This window comes from Palaemon carinicauda, chromosome 28, assembly GCF_036898095.1.
Source record: "Palaemon carinicauda isolate YSFRI2023 chromosome 28, ASM3689809v2, whole genome shotgun sequence".
NCBI lineage: Eukaryota > Metazoa > Arthropoda > Malacostraca > Decapoda > Palaemonidae > Palaemon > Palaemon carinicauda.
In genome coordinates, this window is record NC_090752.1 from 42572786 (window position 1) to 42587315 (window position 14530).

The 14530-nt window shown below is 42.3% G+C and overlaps 1 protein-coding gene across 1 annotated transcript in view; it reads right to left on the reverse strand.

The window, feature by feature from the left end:
- The window catches only part of LOC137621786 (Golgi pH regulator-like), a 198238-nt gene that overhangs the window by 43512 nt on the left and 140196 nt on the right, over positions 1-14530 (reverse strand). Inside the window, exon 7 of the mRNA XM_068352293.1 lies at positions 33-176. Coding sequence (XP_068208394.1) covers positions 33-176 — 144 coding nt within the window. The remainder of the gene's footprint in view (positions 1-32; positions 177-14530) is intronic.

The following is a 14530-nucleotide window of genomic DNA, read 5'->3' on the forward strand; positions in this document are numbered from 1 at the left end:
CCTTCAAGTTACTAACATTCTTATCCACTTACTATGAAAATTTTCCATGAACAGTAGAGAGAGAAGAAGTACCCCATGAAATTGAAAAATCGTCCTTGAAATGTACTTGCCCATTCTAGTCTTTCTCTTTGACCTTGCAGTTCGACAGTCTCTAAAAACAACTGTCTGGAAAGCTCCTGAAAGAAAAACATTGAATAATAACATCGTGGCAATAAGTTCCTATTGGATAGGCTAAGATTCATGAATTTGAGATGGTTCATATTTAGTTACCTTTGTTTTAATTATGTTCATGCTGATACAGTTCCCATATACATGTCAGGCTATTCCCTATTTATTTGCATATTTAAAAAGCTCAGTTTAAAAAAATCAATTAAGGGGTTTTTACAAAGAAAAAAAAATCTTAAAAGTAATATGCATTTTTCTTAGTTATACAAACAAGAGTCCTTTAAAATTATAAATGTCTTCAGCAGAGCTGGAATGGCCAATGAAATAATTCACGAGGTAGGGCGAATGGTGAGAGCTGGCAATTAGCCCACCCACTTCCTGTCAAAGACTCTTTGCATTTGATTTTTAGCTCTGGACTGAGAGGGATGGTTTTAAGTCTGAAAGAACTTAGGTTTGTAGAGCTAGTAAATAAACAGACTACTTTTACTATTCCTCTTTCATTCTTATTTTATCATAAGCCTATGCAAACTTTTCATCCTTTAAAATAGGGAGACTCACTTATTGCTGGGTAAGAAGTCCACCTACAAACAAACTGGTAGGTTCTTTTTTTCCCTGGAATATGACAATCTACATTGTCACATACCTGACTCAAGATGGCCAAGGGTAAATATTCATTCCACCAACCTCTCCCTCATAAAGGAGAATTATTAACTCATCCAGTCTAATAAGAATACCACTCAGAAATGTAGCTTGCCAGCAAATATGTCAGATCCAACATAACAGTATAAATGCTCCTAACTAAAGCAAGGGAAAGGAAAGAGGGAGCAGAAGAGCCAGTCATTCTACCTTTATTTTAGACTTAAACAGAGCAAGTTAGCATAGCCAAGATGTTTCCTGTCTGGTATAGGAGAAAGGCACCAGCTAACCATTGAAATATTACCACTAAAGAATTGTTGGGTCCTTTGAATAGCCAGACAGTACTACATTGAAACCCTTTCTCTGTTTACCGCTCATTTCATCTTTGCCGACACATACACAGAATAGTCTGGCCTATTCTTTACACATTTTCCTCTTTCCTCATACACTCGACAACACTGAAATTACCAAACAATTCTTCTCTCAAGAGGTTAACTACTACACTGTAATTGTTAAGTGGCTACTTTCCTCTTGGTAAGGGTAGAAGAGACTCTTCAGCTATGGTAAGCAGCTCTTCTAGGAGGACAATCCAAAATCAAACCAATGTTCTCTAGTCTTGGGTAGTGCCATAGCATCTGTACCATGGTCTTCCACTGTCTTGGGTTAGAGATCTCTTGCTTGAGGGTACACTCGACCACACTATTCAATCTTGTTTGTCTTCCTCTTGTTACTTTTAAGTTTTTATTCACATGTAATTTTCAATTTTTATAGCTTATAAATGCACGATTTATCTTAATACTACATGTGTAATTGTTCTTAAACTTCTCTTGTAGTTTTTCCTTATTTCCTTTTATCACTCTGCTATTTTTCCTGTTGAAGCCCTTGGGCTGATTGCATCCTACTTTTCCAAATACGGTTATAGCTTAGCTAATAATAATAATAATAATAATAATAATAATAATAATAATAATAAAATATATAATAAAATAATAATAATAATAATAATAATAATATTACACAACTACTGGAGCCATCACCACCATATGACCAAGAACAAAAGTTTTGAAAGGAATTGTAGGTACACCCCCTGAATAAAAGGCTGAGAAGTTGTTTAGCACTTCCAAACTGCTTCATCACCAATCCAACTGCCAGATTCTTTGGAGTCTAACGTGAGATCATTACCCCAAACTCAACGAGCTCCAGTTCGAGCTGGTACCTCGATCCCCTTGAAGGTAAAAAAATCATCCTCTTGACTGTATCTTTAAGCCAGAGAGTGCTGACATGCAAATCTAAGATGTAGTCCTCTTCAAATAGCACAACCGAGCCCTCACAGGAAACAAAAGCATTTTCTCTTGATCATCATTAGATGCTTCGGGATGTGAAGGGATGGAGAAGGTTTCGGCCATTTGTCATGTCTATGGGTTTTAAATTTGGTCACAAATTCAGGCACATAATTGATAGAGCCTTCAACATACTAGGAAAAATAAGTGTGTTCATGCAATTCCGCAACTTATATCAACACCAAAGCTACTGCTAGCAAATGGCCCTATAATAGTCTTCTCAAGGCTCATTACGCCTCATGTAAGATACCAGAAAAAAACTGGTCTTACTCAGGGGGCCTGAAAGATTGGGGAGGGTAAGAGTGCTTGAAACTATTCACAAGCATAAACAACTCCCAAGAGGAGAAGAGGTTATGCTCTTCTGTTGGAAGACAAGGCTAAATGATGAGCAGAAGCCCTTCACACTCGTGATTGTGAGGCGCTTCTTGGTGAAGACTGATGAGTAAGTCTGCGATCTTGGCTAAAGATGCTAAAAGATCGGGATACCAATTGACATGTAGCTATCTGGGAGGAATCAGGATTCTCTGAGACCTGGCATCATTACCACTCAGTTGATCGGTCAGCAAATCAGCTCTACAGTGCAATTTGCCCCAATATGTGCATCTGCTTTGTTAACTTCCAAAACATAAGAATTTTATTCATTTATCTATAATTTTAGGCTATATAACCGAGCACTGGGGCCTCTGATGCCTTTCAGCACCCAAGTTTAACTGAAGGAAAACCCAGATTTGCACTATAAAGTAAAAGTCAGAAGAGGTTGGTCAGTAACAAGTAAAAAAGGAAGTGGAAATGGAGGTAAAGTACAAGGGTATATAGAAAATGCAGCTAGGGGCCAAATCAATGATGCAATTGTATGGATACTACTCCTCCCTGCTTGTTGATATAAGCTACAAGAGTAATGTTGGTGCTGATGAACACTATGGAATTCTTATCGAACATTCTTGGAATGCCTGTATTTCCAAAACATACATGTAGATGTATTTCTTCTGCTGACCACACACATGATGAGACCAGGTCACTTACTGCAGTTGAAAGCCTCACCCCTCCTTCAATGCACCTGAGAACAGTTACAATTTCTGGAAGCCAACTAGTGATTCTCCAACACCATTAAAAGGCCTATGAATCCCTTGAGGAACGAACTTTACCAACTAGGAGGAGTGGCCGAGACTATTTGCCAGCATCGAGCTGGAACTACCATTCGGAGAGAAAGCTGTGCTACCTCTCTGAGCTTGCTGATGTGATCATCTGATGGAAAAAATCTCGCTGCTGCCATGTCTATCAACATGCCTAGATACTTCAACCTCTGCTTGAGTGCAAGATTCAATTTCTTCCTATCTATCACAATCCTAAAATTGTGAAAAAAGGAGAGTACTGTAATTTATCTTGATCATGTAAAAACTGATTCTCTAAAGAGGCTAGAATCAACCAATCTTCGGGACATATCAAAAGACATAGTCCATAGAAAAGACCGAAGCTTTTCATACCCTGGAAGAGGTAGATAGAATAAACTATGCCTTTGCAAGAAAAAGAAAAATCCTTTGCCTTCCATCAGCATGAACACAGTGAACATACAGAGAGCAATGTACTGGACTTGAACTGGTACACCGTTACACTAAAGAAATTGAGGTACTTCTGAGAGAACCAATGAGCACTTGGAAGTATGTATTCTGTAGATCTACTGGATGCATTAAGCCTCTTTTTCTGATTGAACTCAGTAAGATTCATACCAGTATACTGTATATTAAATCTGATTACTGTGCAAACTGTATACTGCACTATATACTGTATGCGTAATTATAGATTTGTGGAAAACATCAAGTGAATCTAATTTATTTACAAGCATTTTGATTTGCAAGCTTGCTCACAGAACAACTCATAAACCGAAGTACAATTTCATATAATTTCCAACTTGGGCTATGCTATATTATTGATATAAAATCATATCAAGCAACAAACAAAATACTTATATTAATAATCTAACATAACCAATACCATGCTGGGTAGGAGCCAGAGAATGGTTGTCATACGTGATGGAAAATTCATTACTAAAACAATGTAAAAGACCAAATAGCAGTGCCTGTGATAACAATGTAGTATCAACTAGCACTAAAATTAGGTAACAAATGATTAATTTGGAACCTAATTGACTGTACAGTAACCCACAACCAAACAAACATATGCATACTAAGCATGCATCCAGAAGGTGGAAAGACTGCCAGTCCAACATCGGTGGGGTTAGACTACTCTGAAACCCCCACAACTCTTCACTCCAGTGTTTTCCTTCAGCTGATCCTGCTATTGTTAGCTATCTAGGTTGTGAATGCAATAAGAATTCTTGCATTTATATTATCAATTTAATTAGTATTTTATAATCTATTAATTAATTTTACTCACATTATGGTAACCAACCATTTGAAGTTAATTTTTTTATGTTTTCAGTCAGGTGAATGCTTTAACTAGCAAGTATCTATCCACAATATACCAATTGATGTAAAAAAACAGTCATTTGTTCTTAATATGTAAAATAGTTTTAAAAAGTGATCCATTTACATTGCATTTGATTTCCCTTACCTTTAAAGACCAACCATCTAAAGTATGTTTTCGCATCAGTACCCGTTCTTGTTACGTACATATGTATTTTTTAATAGGCCGTTAAACTAAACCATGAGGTTTACTGTACTTGATAATTATGCAATGAAACTATCAAACATTATCAATAAAGAATATGCAATGTATTTAATACAAACTTTTGAAAAGTAGCTAGAAGTCCTTAAATAAGAATGTTAATCTTAATTAAGCCTGTAATAAGTCATTTTACCTTTTAAGATAAAACAGCTGGCATACAGGACTTCACTTGCAGTGGCGAGAAAAGATGAGTTACTGTCTCTAAGTACTTTCCACCCTTTCTGTATTATTTTCATGTCCATTGTTATTATATGCCCTTCCTTAATGGAACCAGAAGTATAACTACTAATTTTGCACTTACTACCAACCATCTTGATTACAAATAGTTTATAATTTTACAATTTCTTTACAAAAGAATAACCGGTTAGTACTGAATTAATTAAAAATTTGTTTAGAGATTGGGCACATCACTGAAGCAGATATCATGAAACATAGGATAGTCTTTAGTGCACTGACAAGCATGGGAGTGGCAAACTAACCTACTATACTGCTTAGTCATGCGATTTGAAATTCAGTTGTAATTTTCAGTTCGTAATGAATAAATTTTTTAATAATTATTTTTGCACTAGTTTGCATAGTTGGAAATCCATTAGTTTGACATCCATATGGTGAGGGGTTATTGTACCAAAAAAAAGTTGAGGGATAAATTTTAAAACTTCTCAAATCCTTATTCTAAAATAAAATAAGAAGACATGGTTTCCAGAAGTAAACAAATGCCAAGGTAAGCATTGTCTTCAGCATTAGTAGTGATTCTCAATGGGTGACGTGCCATTTGAGTAGACAAATTCAGTATTGCATTAGAGGTGTTGTGATAAGTATGTTAGAATCTGAACCCATTGGTCTCCGTTATGCACATTGAGTTCGTGCCTTGCACATTGGTAAACTCACCCCAGGGTAGGGTAGACATTTCTTTAGTATATCATGTAATATTGGATTTTATATCGTCTTTACAAGAATGTTCTTATGGAAACACACAGCACCATAACTCCAAAATTATTATTAAAACTGGTATGAACTCAGAAACTTTCTTCAAAAGAGTGAGTTGGTATTAGACCAATTACCCCTTCACCACGAGGCAGCAGAGCCACCCTCGGTAGCTATATATGAGATTTGTCACTATCGGATATAGTGTACATGAACACTTACTCTATAATAACTTATATATCAATGTTTATTTGTTTTACTGCTGATTACATAATAAATCTGTCAAAAGTTTGCTTTACTGTATATTCTATTTTATTTCACTCCAAACAACCAAAATATTTTTTCCATTCATTGTGAAGTGATTATACAATATTTTTTCCAAAAATTTCTTTTAAATAATTTTACTCTGAATAATGGTAAAGCGCTGTGATTTTGTGTGTAAAAAAATTTGTAGAGACTTTATATAAATTTAGTTGATTGACAAAAAGTTCATTTGTTCTTCTGTCATTCCACCTTGCATGTGACTGACACTGTAAACTGGATAATTCCTGTTTCAGGTATTTCACAGGCTTTGAAATAGGGAATGCATATGTACAACCATGACAAATACTGCATAGAATGTCAATAAATGGAAATAATGACAGTATGCTAACTTTTACTCATGAAAACAATGAACGATCATCACCATCATCTCCTCCTATGTCTATTGATGCAAATGGCTTCGGTTAGATTTCGCCAGTCATCTTTACCTTCAGCTTTTGAATCAATACTTCTCAATTCATTATCTCCCACTTCACGCTTTATAGCCCTCAGCCATGTAGGCCTGGGTCTTCCAACTCTTCTAGTGCCTTGGTGAACTAATCTCTCTTGAGAAGTGCAAAGAACATGCTCAAACTATCTCCATCTACCCCTCACCATGATCTCATCCACAAATGGCACTTGAATATCTCTCTTATAGTCTCATTTCTAATCTTGTCCTGCTATTTCACTTCCAATATTCTTCTGACGGCTTTGTTCTCAAATCTACAACATCTGTTGGGTATTATTTCAATGTCATACAACTCATGTCCATATAGAAACACCGATCTCACTGATTTCTATATGTAATTTCAGGCAATTTGATTCCTATATTTTACTTCCTAGCCATTGTCTGCTTTGCTTTTTTCAAACTTTCATTAAACTTAAATTCTAAAGATCCTGAACAACACTACTACATAATATATTATATATCTAAGACATGAAAATTATAAAAAAAATTTGGAATAGTTGAGAAAATAAGAAAAATAAAAAGTGTTATCATGTTTATAGCTATCAGGGTTGCAAATGTGATCAGTGTTACAATATTGAGGAAATATCCTATGATATCTGTAAAATGCAAGTAAATAATGTAGGATATTGGAAATTTATAAAAAAATAAGAATAAATATGTGGTTTGAGATATTTTCATGTAATTATTTATAGTATGCAGATAATCCGGTGTGATCTTAGATATAAGAGTGTGATGGAATTCAACCAAACAGAGCTTTCAACAACTTGCATGACTGGTGTTATGGGTGGGAGTCTGAGAGGGAGAACCGCGAATGGTTGAAGAATGAAACAATAAGTTGGAGTTTACAGAATGCTTTCTGTATAATTTGTACACGTTTAACAACATAGAAAAACAATAAAATAGCCCTTATGTAATAATGAACGATGACTAGAATCGCAAGTGTTTCAGTTGGTGGTGGGGTAAGATGTGAGGATTCCTATGACTCTAGGCTGTGGGTGTCAGGGGGGTTTGAATAATTCCTCAGGTAGGGAATGTTGCCATTGGGCCGAAAGAGTAATGTGATTCTACATGGTAATATAAAAACAGACTAAATTAGATCTTACATGATCATGAATAAAGGCTAGAATCCCAAAGACTTTATTGGATGGCTGAAGAAAGAAGGAGGGCCTAATATCAAGGAGGGGAAGAGTTTTTTAGTGAAATTTCTTAAGTGTGATAAGTAACAATGTGCTGTACGCTTTTGTAGGATATACGAGTGATTTCAACTCCCTCATGGTCTACCGTATTTCCCGTGTCATAAAACGCTACAAGTGGTAAAGCAGTTTTTGAAAAAAAAATTGAGGATTTTACAAGCAATTCCTAGTCAGCAACTCTAGCGAGATTTTTGTCTATATTATAAAATGTTCAAGTTAACATTAATTAACTGCTGCCAGTTATCCCAATTTTATTACATATTCATATGAGAAACCACTAAACCAGTTATAATTGCCATCCCAACAACACATTTAGTGTACGGTTTTTCAAGTGTTCTTTACATGAAAGCAGTGTTGCAAAATGACAAATTCGGAGATAATTTGTATTTTTCCTAACGATACAAACCTTTAGTTATTTATTAGGGGTAATCGGTGAAGCTGAAAGGACGAGCCACTAAAATTTAGCAAGGGCTAACTACGTAACCCGCTAGTTAGTGGGTGGTAGGGGGATAGCGAGCTACCCCTCCCACTCACACATCTGTGATTGAGCTCACTTTGCTTGGAGGTAGGACTTCAAGGGGAATAGGGTTGGCGGGTAAGTTTGTATAAATAGCTAAAAGTTTTTACGGTATCATTAGGAAAAATACAAATTACTGTATCTCTGAATTAGTCACTTGTTCCGTAACTGGAATATAAACCTACGCTATTTATCATGGGTGACTCACCCATTAGAATGGTGGAGGTCCCTGCCAAACTGGCTTTTTGGCTTATTCAGGGGCTCCTTATTTTGAATAGGTAGGTACCAAAAATAAGGAGTCCCTACACCTCGCTAAACCTAGCTAGGCAAGTTCTGTGGCCTACGCAAGCTGTGTGTTGAGATGAGCCGTGTCACTGTCTAGGTAAAGTTATTCCGAGTCTTGTAGGAAAAATTATTGTAACAGAAAATTCCCAATACCACCTCGGTAGGGTTTGGGGACACAACAGAAATGGCACAATACTAGGTACACAAGAAAGCATGGGTTATCTGCAGTGGTTTGAGGTCAGCTTGTGCAGAGAACCCAGGCTACTGCTTTCCCCAAGAGAGGGGAGGATGAAGAAAAGAGTAAGAACCAGTCATATCTTTTTATTAATACACACTAACACTGGGTAACAGTGCCCTCAACCTTCTGCTGCTTGTCCAATAAGGAGCTTGAGGTATCATATCAGCTGTTGTGCTGCCACCACAGGGCCGATAGAGAATGTATCGAGCCTCCTGTGGGTCACGTCTTGCAGGTGGTGGGCTGTGAAAGTAGTTCGACGTTTCCACACCCCAGCCTGTAGAACCTGCATCACTGAGAAATTTCTTTTGAAGGCCAGGGACGTAGCTACACCCCTGACATCGTGGGCTCTGGAGCAACATGGAGGAGGATCTGGATTCAGGGCATGGTCTTTGATCTTGCAAATCCTCTTGTTTCTCCCTGTGCTGATGAAAAGTGAAGGCAGACGGGGACGAGCTGCTGCTGTTCTTCTGAGGTAAAGCTTCAACCTCCTCACTGGGCAGAGTAGAAGATGATCAGGGTTGTCTGTTACAGAGAGGAGACTCGAAATCCGGAAGGAGTCGAATCGGGGATCCGCCACCCCCCGGATTCCGAGTCTTGGCAACAAAATCAAGGACGATGCCTAACGTTACCTCTCCCCATCCCCTTGAATGGGCGATGTCGTATGAGAAACCATGAAGTTTGCTGAATCATTTGGCCAAAGCCAAAGCGAGCAGGAATACTGTCTTCCAAGTCAAGTGGCGAGCTATTGCCTGGCGTAATGGTTCGTAGGGAGGTCTCTTTAGAGACCGGAAAACGCAAATCCCGATCCATGGGGGAGGTCTCACTTTCGACTGAAGACAGGTAATTTTGTAACTCCGAATGAGTAAGGAAAGTTCTAGCAATGAGGAAAGGTCAATTCCATTCAGTCTAAGGGCGAGGCTTAAGGCTGAGTGATAGCCTTTTACCGCCGAGACTGAAAGGCGCATTTCTTCACGCAAATACACGAAGGACTGTGCTATTGCTGGTAGACTGCTGCTGATGACTTCCGCAGATATCCAGACATCCTGTTTGCAACTTGTTGCAAAAATTCTCTCTGAGCGAAGAGATGCTAGATAGTCTCCAGCCATGAAGTCGTAGCAAAGCTACGACTTTGTGGAAGATTGAGGCATGTAGTTGTCCTAGTAGTTCGTGTCATGGAGGGAGTTCTCTAGTAGACTTTGTCAGGAGTTGCAGAAGGTTAGGAAACCATTTTGCATGATGCCATAGCAGAGCTATGAGGGTCATTGAAAGGTTGACTGATTTTTTGGCCTTGTTGAGTACCCTCCTCATCAGACAGAAAGGGGGAAAGGCGTAAACGCCATTGTTGTCCAACCGTTGTTGGAATACAACATGCCAGAGAGCCTTGGGGTCTAGGACTGTGGAGTATTACAATGGGAGCCTGAAGTTCAGGGCTGTTCCAAAGAGATCTACTGTCAGAGAACCTTACAAAGTCAGGACCTTGTTGGCTACTAGATGATCCAAAGACCATTCGGTACTCACTATCTGAGATGCTCTGCTCAGGTTGTCAGCGAGCACATTCCTCTTGCCTAGAATGAAGCGTGCCGATAGTGGTATCGAATGAATATCGGCCCATCTCAGTATCTCTACTGCTAGATCGGATACGGGCTGTGAAAAGGTACCTCCTTGCTTGTTGATGTAAGCCACTACCGTGGTTTTGTCGCTCATCACCACCACCATTAAGTGGCCCGCCAGGAACTGATGGAACTATTGAAGGGCCAGAAAGACGGCCTACATCTCTAAGAGATTTACGTGGAGGTATTTTTCTGACACTGACCAGAGGCCTGAGATTGCGTGGTGCAGCACATGGGGCCTCCACCCTTTTTTTTTTTTTTTTTGAAGCGTTTAAGAACAGCATCAAATCTGGGGGGAGGACGAGAAGATCTATGCCCTTCCGCATATTCTCGTCTGTGTACCCGTCATTTGAGGGTCCATCCGTTCCGCTGGTCCCATGGGGATCAGGATGTCCGGGGAGTTGAAAGCTTGATTCCACTTGGACTTGAGCCGCCACTGGAGGTATTGAATCCTGAGGTGGCCGTTGGGAACTAGACAGTCCAAGGATGATAGGTGCCCGAAGAGATATAGTCACTTCTGGGCTGGAAGTTTTTATCTGAGAAAGGTTCTTGCGACCTTCCTCAGTCTCATTATCCTGTCATCTGATGGGAAGGCTTTGTGGAGATTGGTGTCTATAATCATGCCTAGGTATACCAGTCTTTGCATAGGAAGCAGGGAGGACTTCTTGAAGTTTACCATGATCCCCAGATCTTGGAAAAGCCTCAGAAGTTTGTCTCGGTGTTGAAGAAGGGTTGACACAGAGTCTGATAGGATCAGCCAGTCGTCCAGATAACGGAAGACAGTGTTGAAGAAGGGTTGACCCGAGTCTGCTAGGATCAGCCAGACATCCAGATAATGGAGGAGACGGATGCTGATCCTGTGTGCCCAAGATGGCACTAGGGTGAACACTCTCGTGAAGACTTGGGGTGCTGTGAAAAGACCAAAGCACAGTACGCTGAACTGGTATTTTCTGTTGTCTGGGCTGAATCTTAAGTACTTCTTGAAGGCAGATGGATTGGGATCTAGAAGTACAGTACATGTACTTTAGGTACAGTGTGTACAAGAAGTCCTGTGGTCTTATAGCTTGTCTGACCGTGTCTGCCGTCTCCATGCTGAACAGAGTTTGCTTGACAAAGTCATTCAGAGCTGACAGGTCGATGACTAGTCTCCAGCCTCCAGATGCCTTTTTCACAATAAAAAATCAACTGAAGAAGCCTGGGGATTTGTCGAGGACCTCCTGGAGAGCTCCCTTCTTCAGCATGGTCTGGACTTCTGCCCAATGGGCTAGCCCTTTAGCTGGTCCCATCGCAAAGGAGTCTATCGACACTGGATTCCTGATCATGGGATGATGACGTGAACGGGACGTGATAACCTGAACGAATCACGGGGACTGTCCAGGGATCAACCCTGAGTTGCTTCCACCTGTTCCAGCAACTTTGCAGGCCTTCCCCCACTGGTGGACAAGCGGGGGGAGTGTCTATCCTAGCGTTTGAGGCCGCTCTCTCTAGGATATTTTCCTTCTCTGGAGGACTTTGTGCCTTTCCTGTCCTTGGTCAGAAAGGACCTTTTAGACACCGTCGTCTTCACTGTCGTCTTGCTCGTCGAGGTCTTGGCTGGGTTTGGCTGCTGAGGAGCTGGTGATTTGTAGAGCCTGAAAGTTAAGGCTCTATGGTGGGACTTCCATCTCTCTGCAGCCTAGCAATCTCGGCATTAGGTACCTGCTGATGGAACCTCTCAGATACAGCCTCTCGACGTTTCAGGATGGTATTTGCCCACAAGTTTGAGACGGTGGGCAAGAAACTCGATGGTGCAAGTACCCGAGAGGAGCAAGGTTTACTGTACATTGCTTTCCTGGTATTTTCTTTGGAAAAATCCTCGGTCCCTACCAGGATTCTCAAGGTCCCCAACCAAAGATCAAGCCACAAAGTAGCTTGCATGGTTACCTTCTCCTGATTGAGGATCTCTGCTGCCAAGAAAGCAACCCGACGGCTGGAGAGTCTCCCTATAGAGCCCCCTTGGACAGCTCTTCCAGAGAGTGGTGGCGTGGAATAGCTAGTCGAGGTTCATCCAAGACCTCGTAGTACCTCCTCTGCTTGACGCAAGGAGGTGGGAGGAGCTTCACAGAAGAGCCCGAACGATGAGAGGAGGAGAAGTTCGAGAGCTGTTGGGCAATCTTAGCTCAAGCAATCTTCAGCCCCGGAGACCAAGGCAAGGCTGCACTGGCCTTTGAGGGCTTCTGAGTGCCAAAGACACGATCTAGGACCATCTTTTTGCCCTCCCGGAGGGTTATCTCTGGATAAGCAAACCCATTGAGAACCCTGATTAGAGTCAGTACTTGCCAGAAGGCATGTCCTGATTCTTAATGCTCCCCCTCTGAGGAGGGACTGGCAGAAAAGTCTCTTTCTTCCACCCCTGAGAGCTCATCTCGGGGTGGGTCGAGGACATCCTTAGAATGGCTGACAGATCCTGTGGGTCTGGAAGCCCTCGTAGAGGACTTTGGAAGAGTCTTGGTATCCTTCGACTCCTTGCAGGGAAGAAGGCACAACTCCAACACTGAAGGCCTGTTGGACTATCCTTCCTGGCTCCTACCGGCGGTTGTGGATAGCTCTCCTCACGAGGAGAGTCTTCCTCAGAAGGTGGAAGGGAGGCGGTTAGCACCTGCTCCTTGCAAGGCTACCTCAGCAGAGCGTCTGAAAGGAGTACCAAGAAGGTTTGGCCTTGAAGACCTCACAGGGGTCAGCTTTACCATACAGGATGCGATGGTATCCGAGACTCCTCTTTTCGTCTCCAGGGGCGAAGCAGCCGAGGTTCTTTGCCAGGACTCTGCTGAGGCCGAAGGTTGTTGGGAGACGGCCAAGGCCTCAGAAGAGAGCGTTGAAAACACAGGCCCGAAGACTTGCACAACCGCCCTGACAATGGCAACGAACCAGGACTGCTTACTGACGCTGCCGCTGTCCGAGATGTTCCCCGAAAAGGGACCGAAGGATCCCTATGAGGAGTCTTTTCCGGAGCTGGACGATACTGTGGGTACGCCTTCCAAGTCGGGATCTTGAACTCCCCAGAGGCGTCCTTTCCCTCCTTCCCCTGCAGTCGCATAGTAATGCATTTGTTGGGAGGGGAATGGGGCGATGGAGACCGGTGGGACACGACTTGGCCCTTCCTTGGTGAGAGGACTAATGGTTTGGAGGGCGAACACTTACCTTTCCATTTCTTGTCTGCCTTAACCTTTGGATAGCACGATTTCCTTGAAGTTGGAGGATGAGGAGAGTCTGATTTTGCCTGTCGTTGGTAACGATGTCTCCTCTGCGCTTGCGGAGAAGGTGCATGGTTCCGCAATGGAGAGTGCTGCAACCTGGTGAATGCTGGCGTGCTGGCGATCTGGTGAGATATGGCGTGCTGGCGAGCTGGTGAGAGCTGGCGTGCTGGTGAGTGCTGGCGCGCTGGTGAGTGCTGGCGCGCTGTTGAGTGCTGGCGCGCTGTTGAGTGCTGGCGCACTGTTGAGCGCTGGCGTGTTGGAGAGCGCTGGCAAGCTGGTGAGTGTTGCCATGCTGGAGAGCGCTGGCAAGCTGGTGAGTGTTGCCATGCTGGAGAGCACTGGCGTGCTGGAGAGCGCTGGCATACTGGTGAGCGCTGGCGAGCCGGAAAACGCTGACGCGCTGGAGAACGCTGACTCATTGGTGACCGCTGACGCGTTGGTGAGCACTGATGCGTTGGTGTGTTGGAGAGTGCTGGAGCACAATGAGAATTGTATGCTCGTTGGTCCGTTGGAGCGCGCGCTGATGGACAGTAGAATCACTCCGTAGGGAATGAGGGTGTGCAGCAGCACAATGACTAGGCAAGCGATGAGCAAGCGATGAGCAGGCGCCTGGTGCGCTGGCGAACAACGCATTGGTCAATGACGATCAGGAGAAGAGCGCGCAGGCGGAGAAGGTGCAGGTAAACAGCGTAATGGAGATACGAGTGGGCAAACAAAGTGTCGGCGATGATCATGTGCGATGATGACGTGTAGCTGGTTGATGCGCAGCCGACTGACGAATGGTTAATCGGCGAGCAGGCAAATGGAGAGCTGAAGGAGTTAGGAACAGAGACAGAAGGTCAGGAGGATGGCGAGTTGCAGGGTTGACTGAAGATCAACGCGTCGGATGAGCTGGAGATAGGATGTGTCCTTTGGAAGGACGAACATCCTCC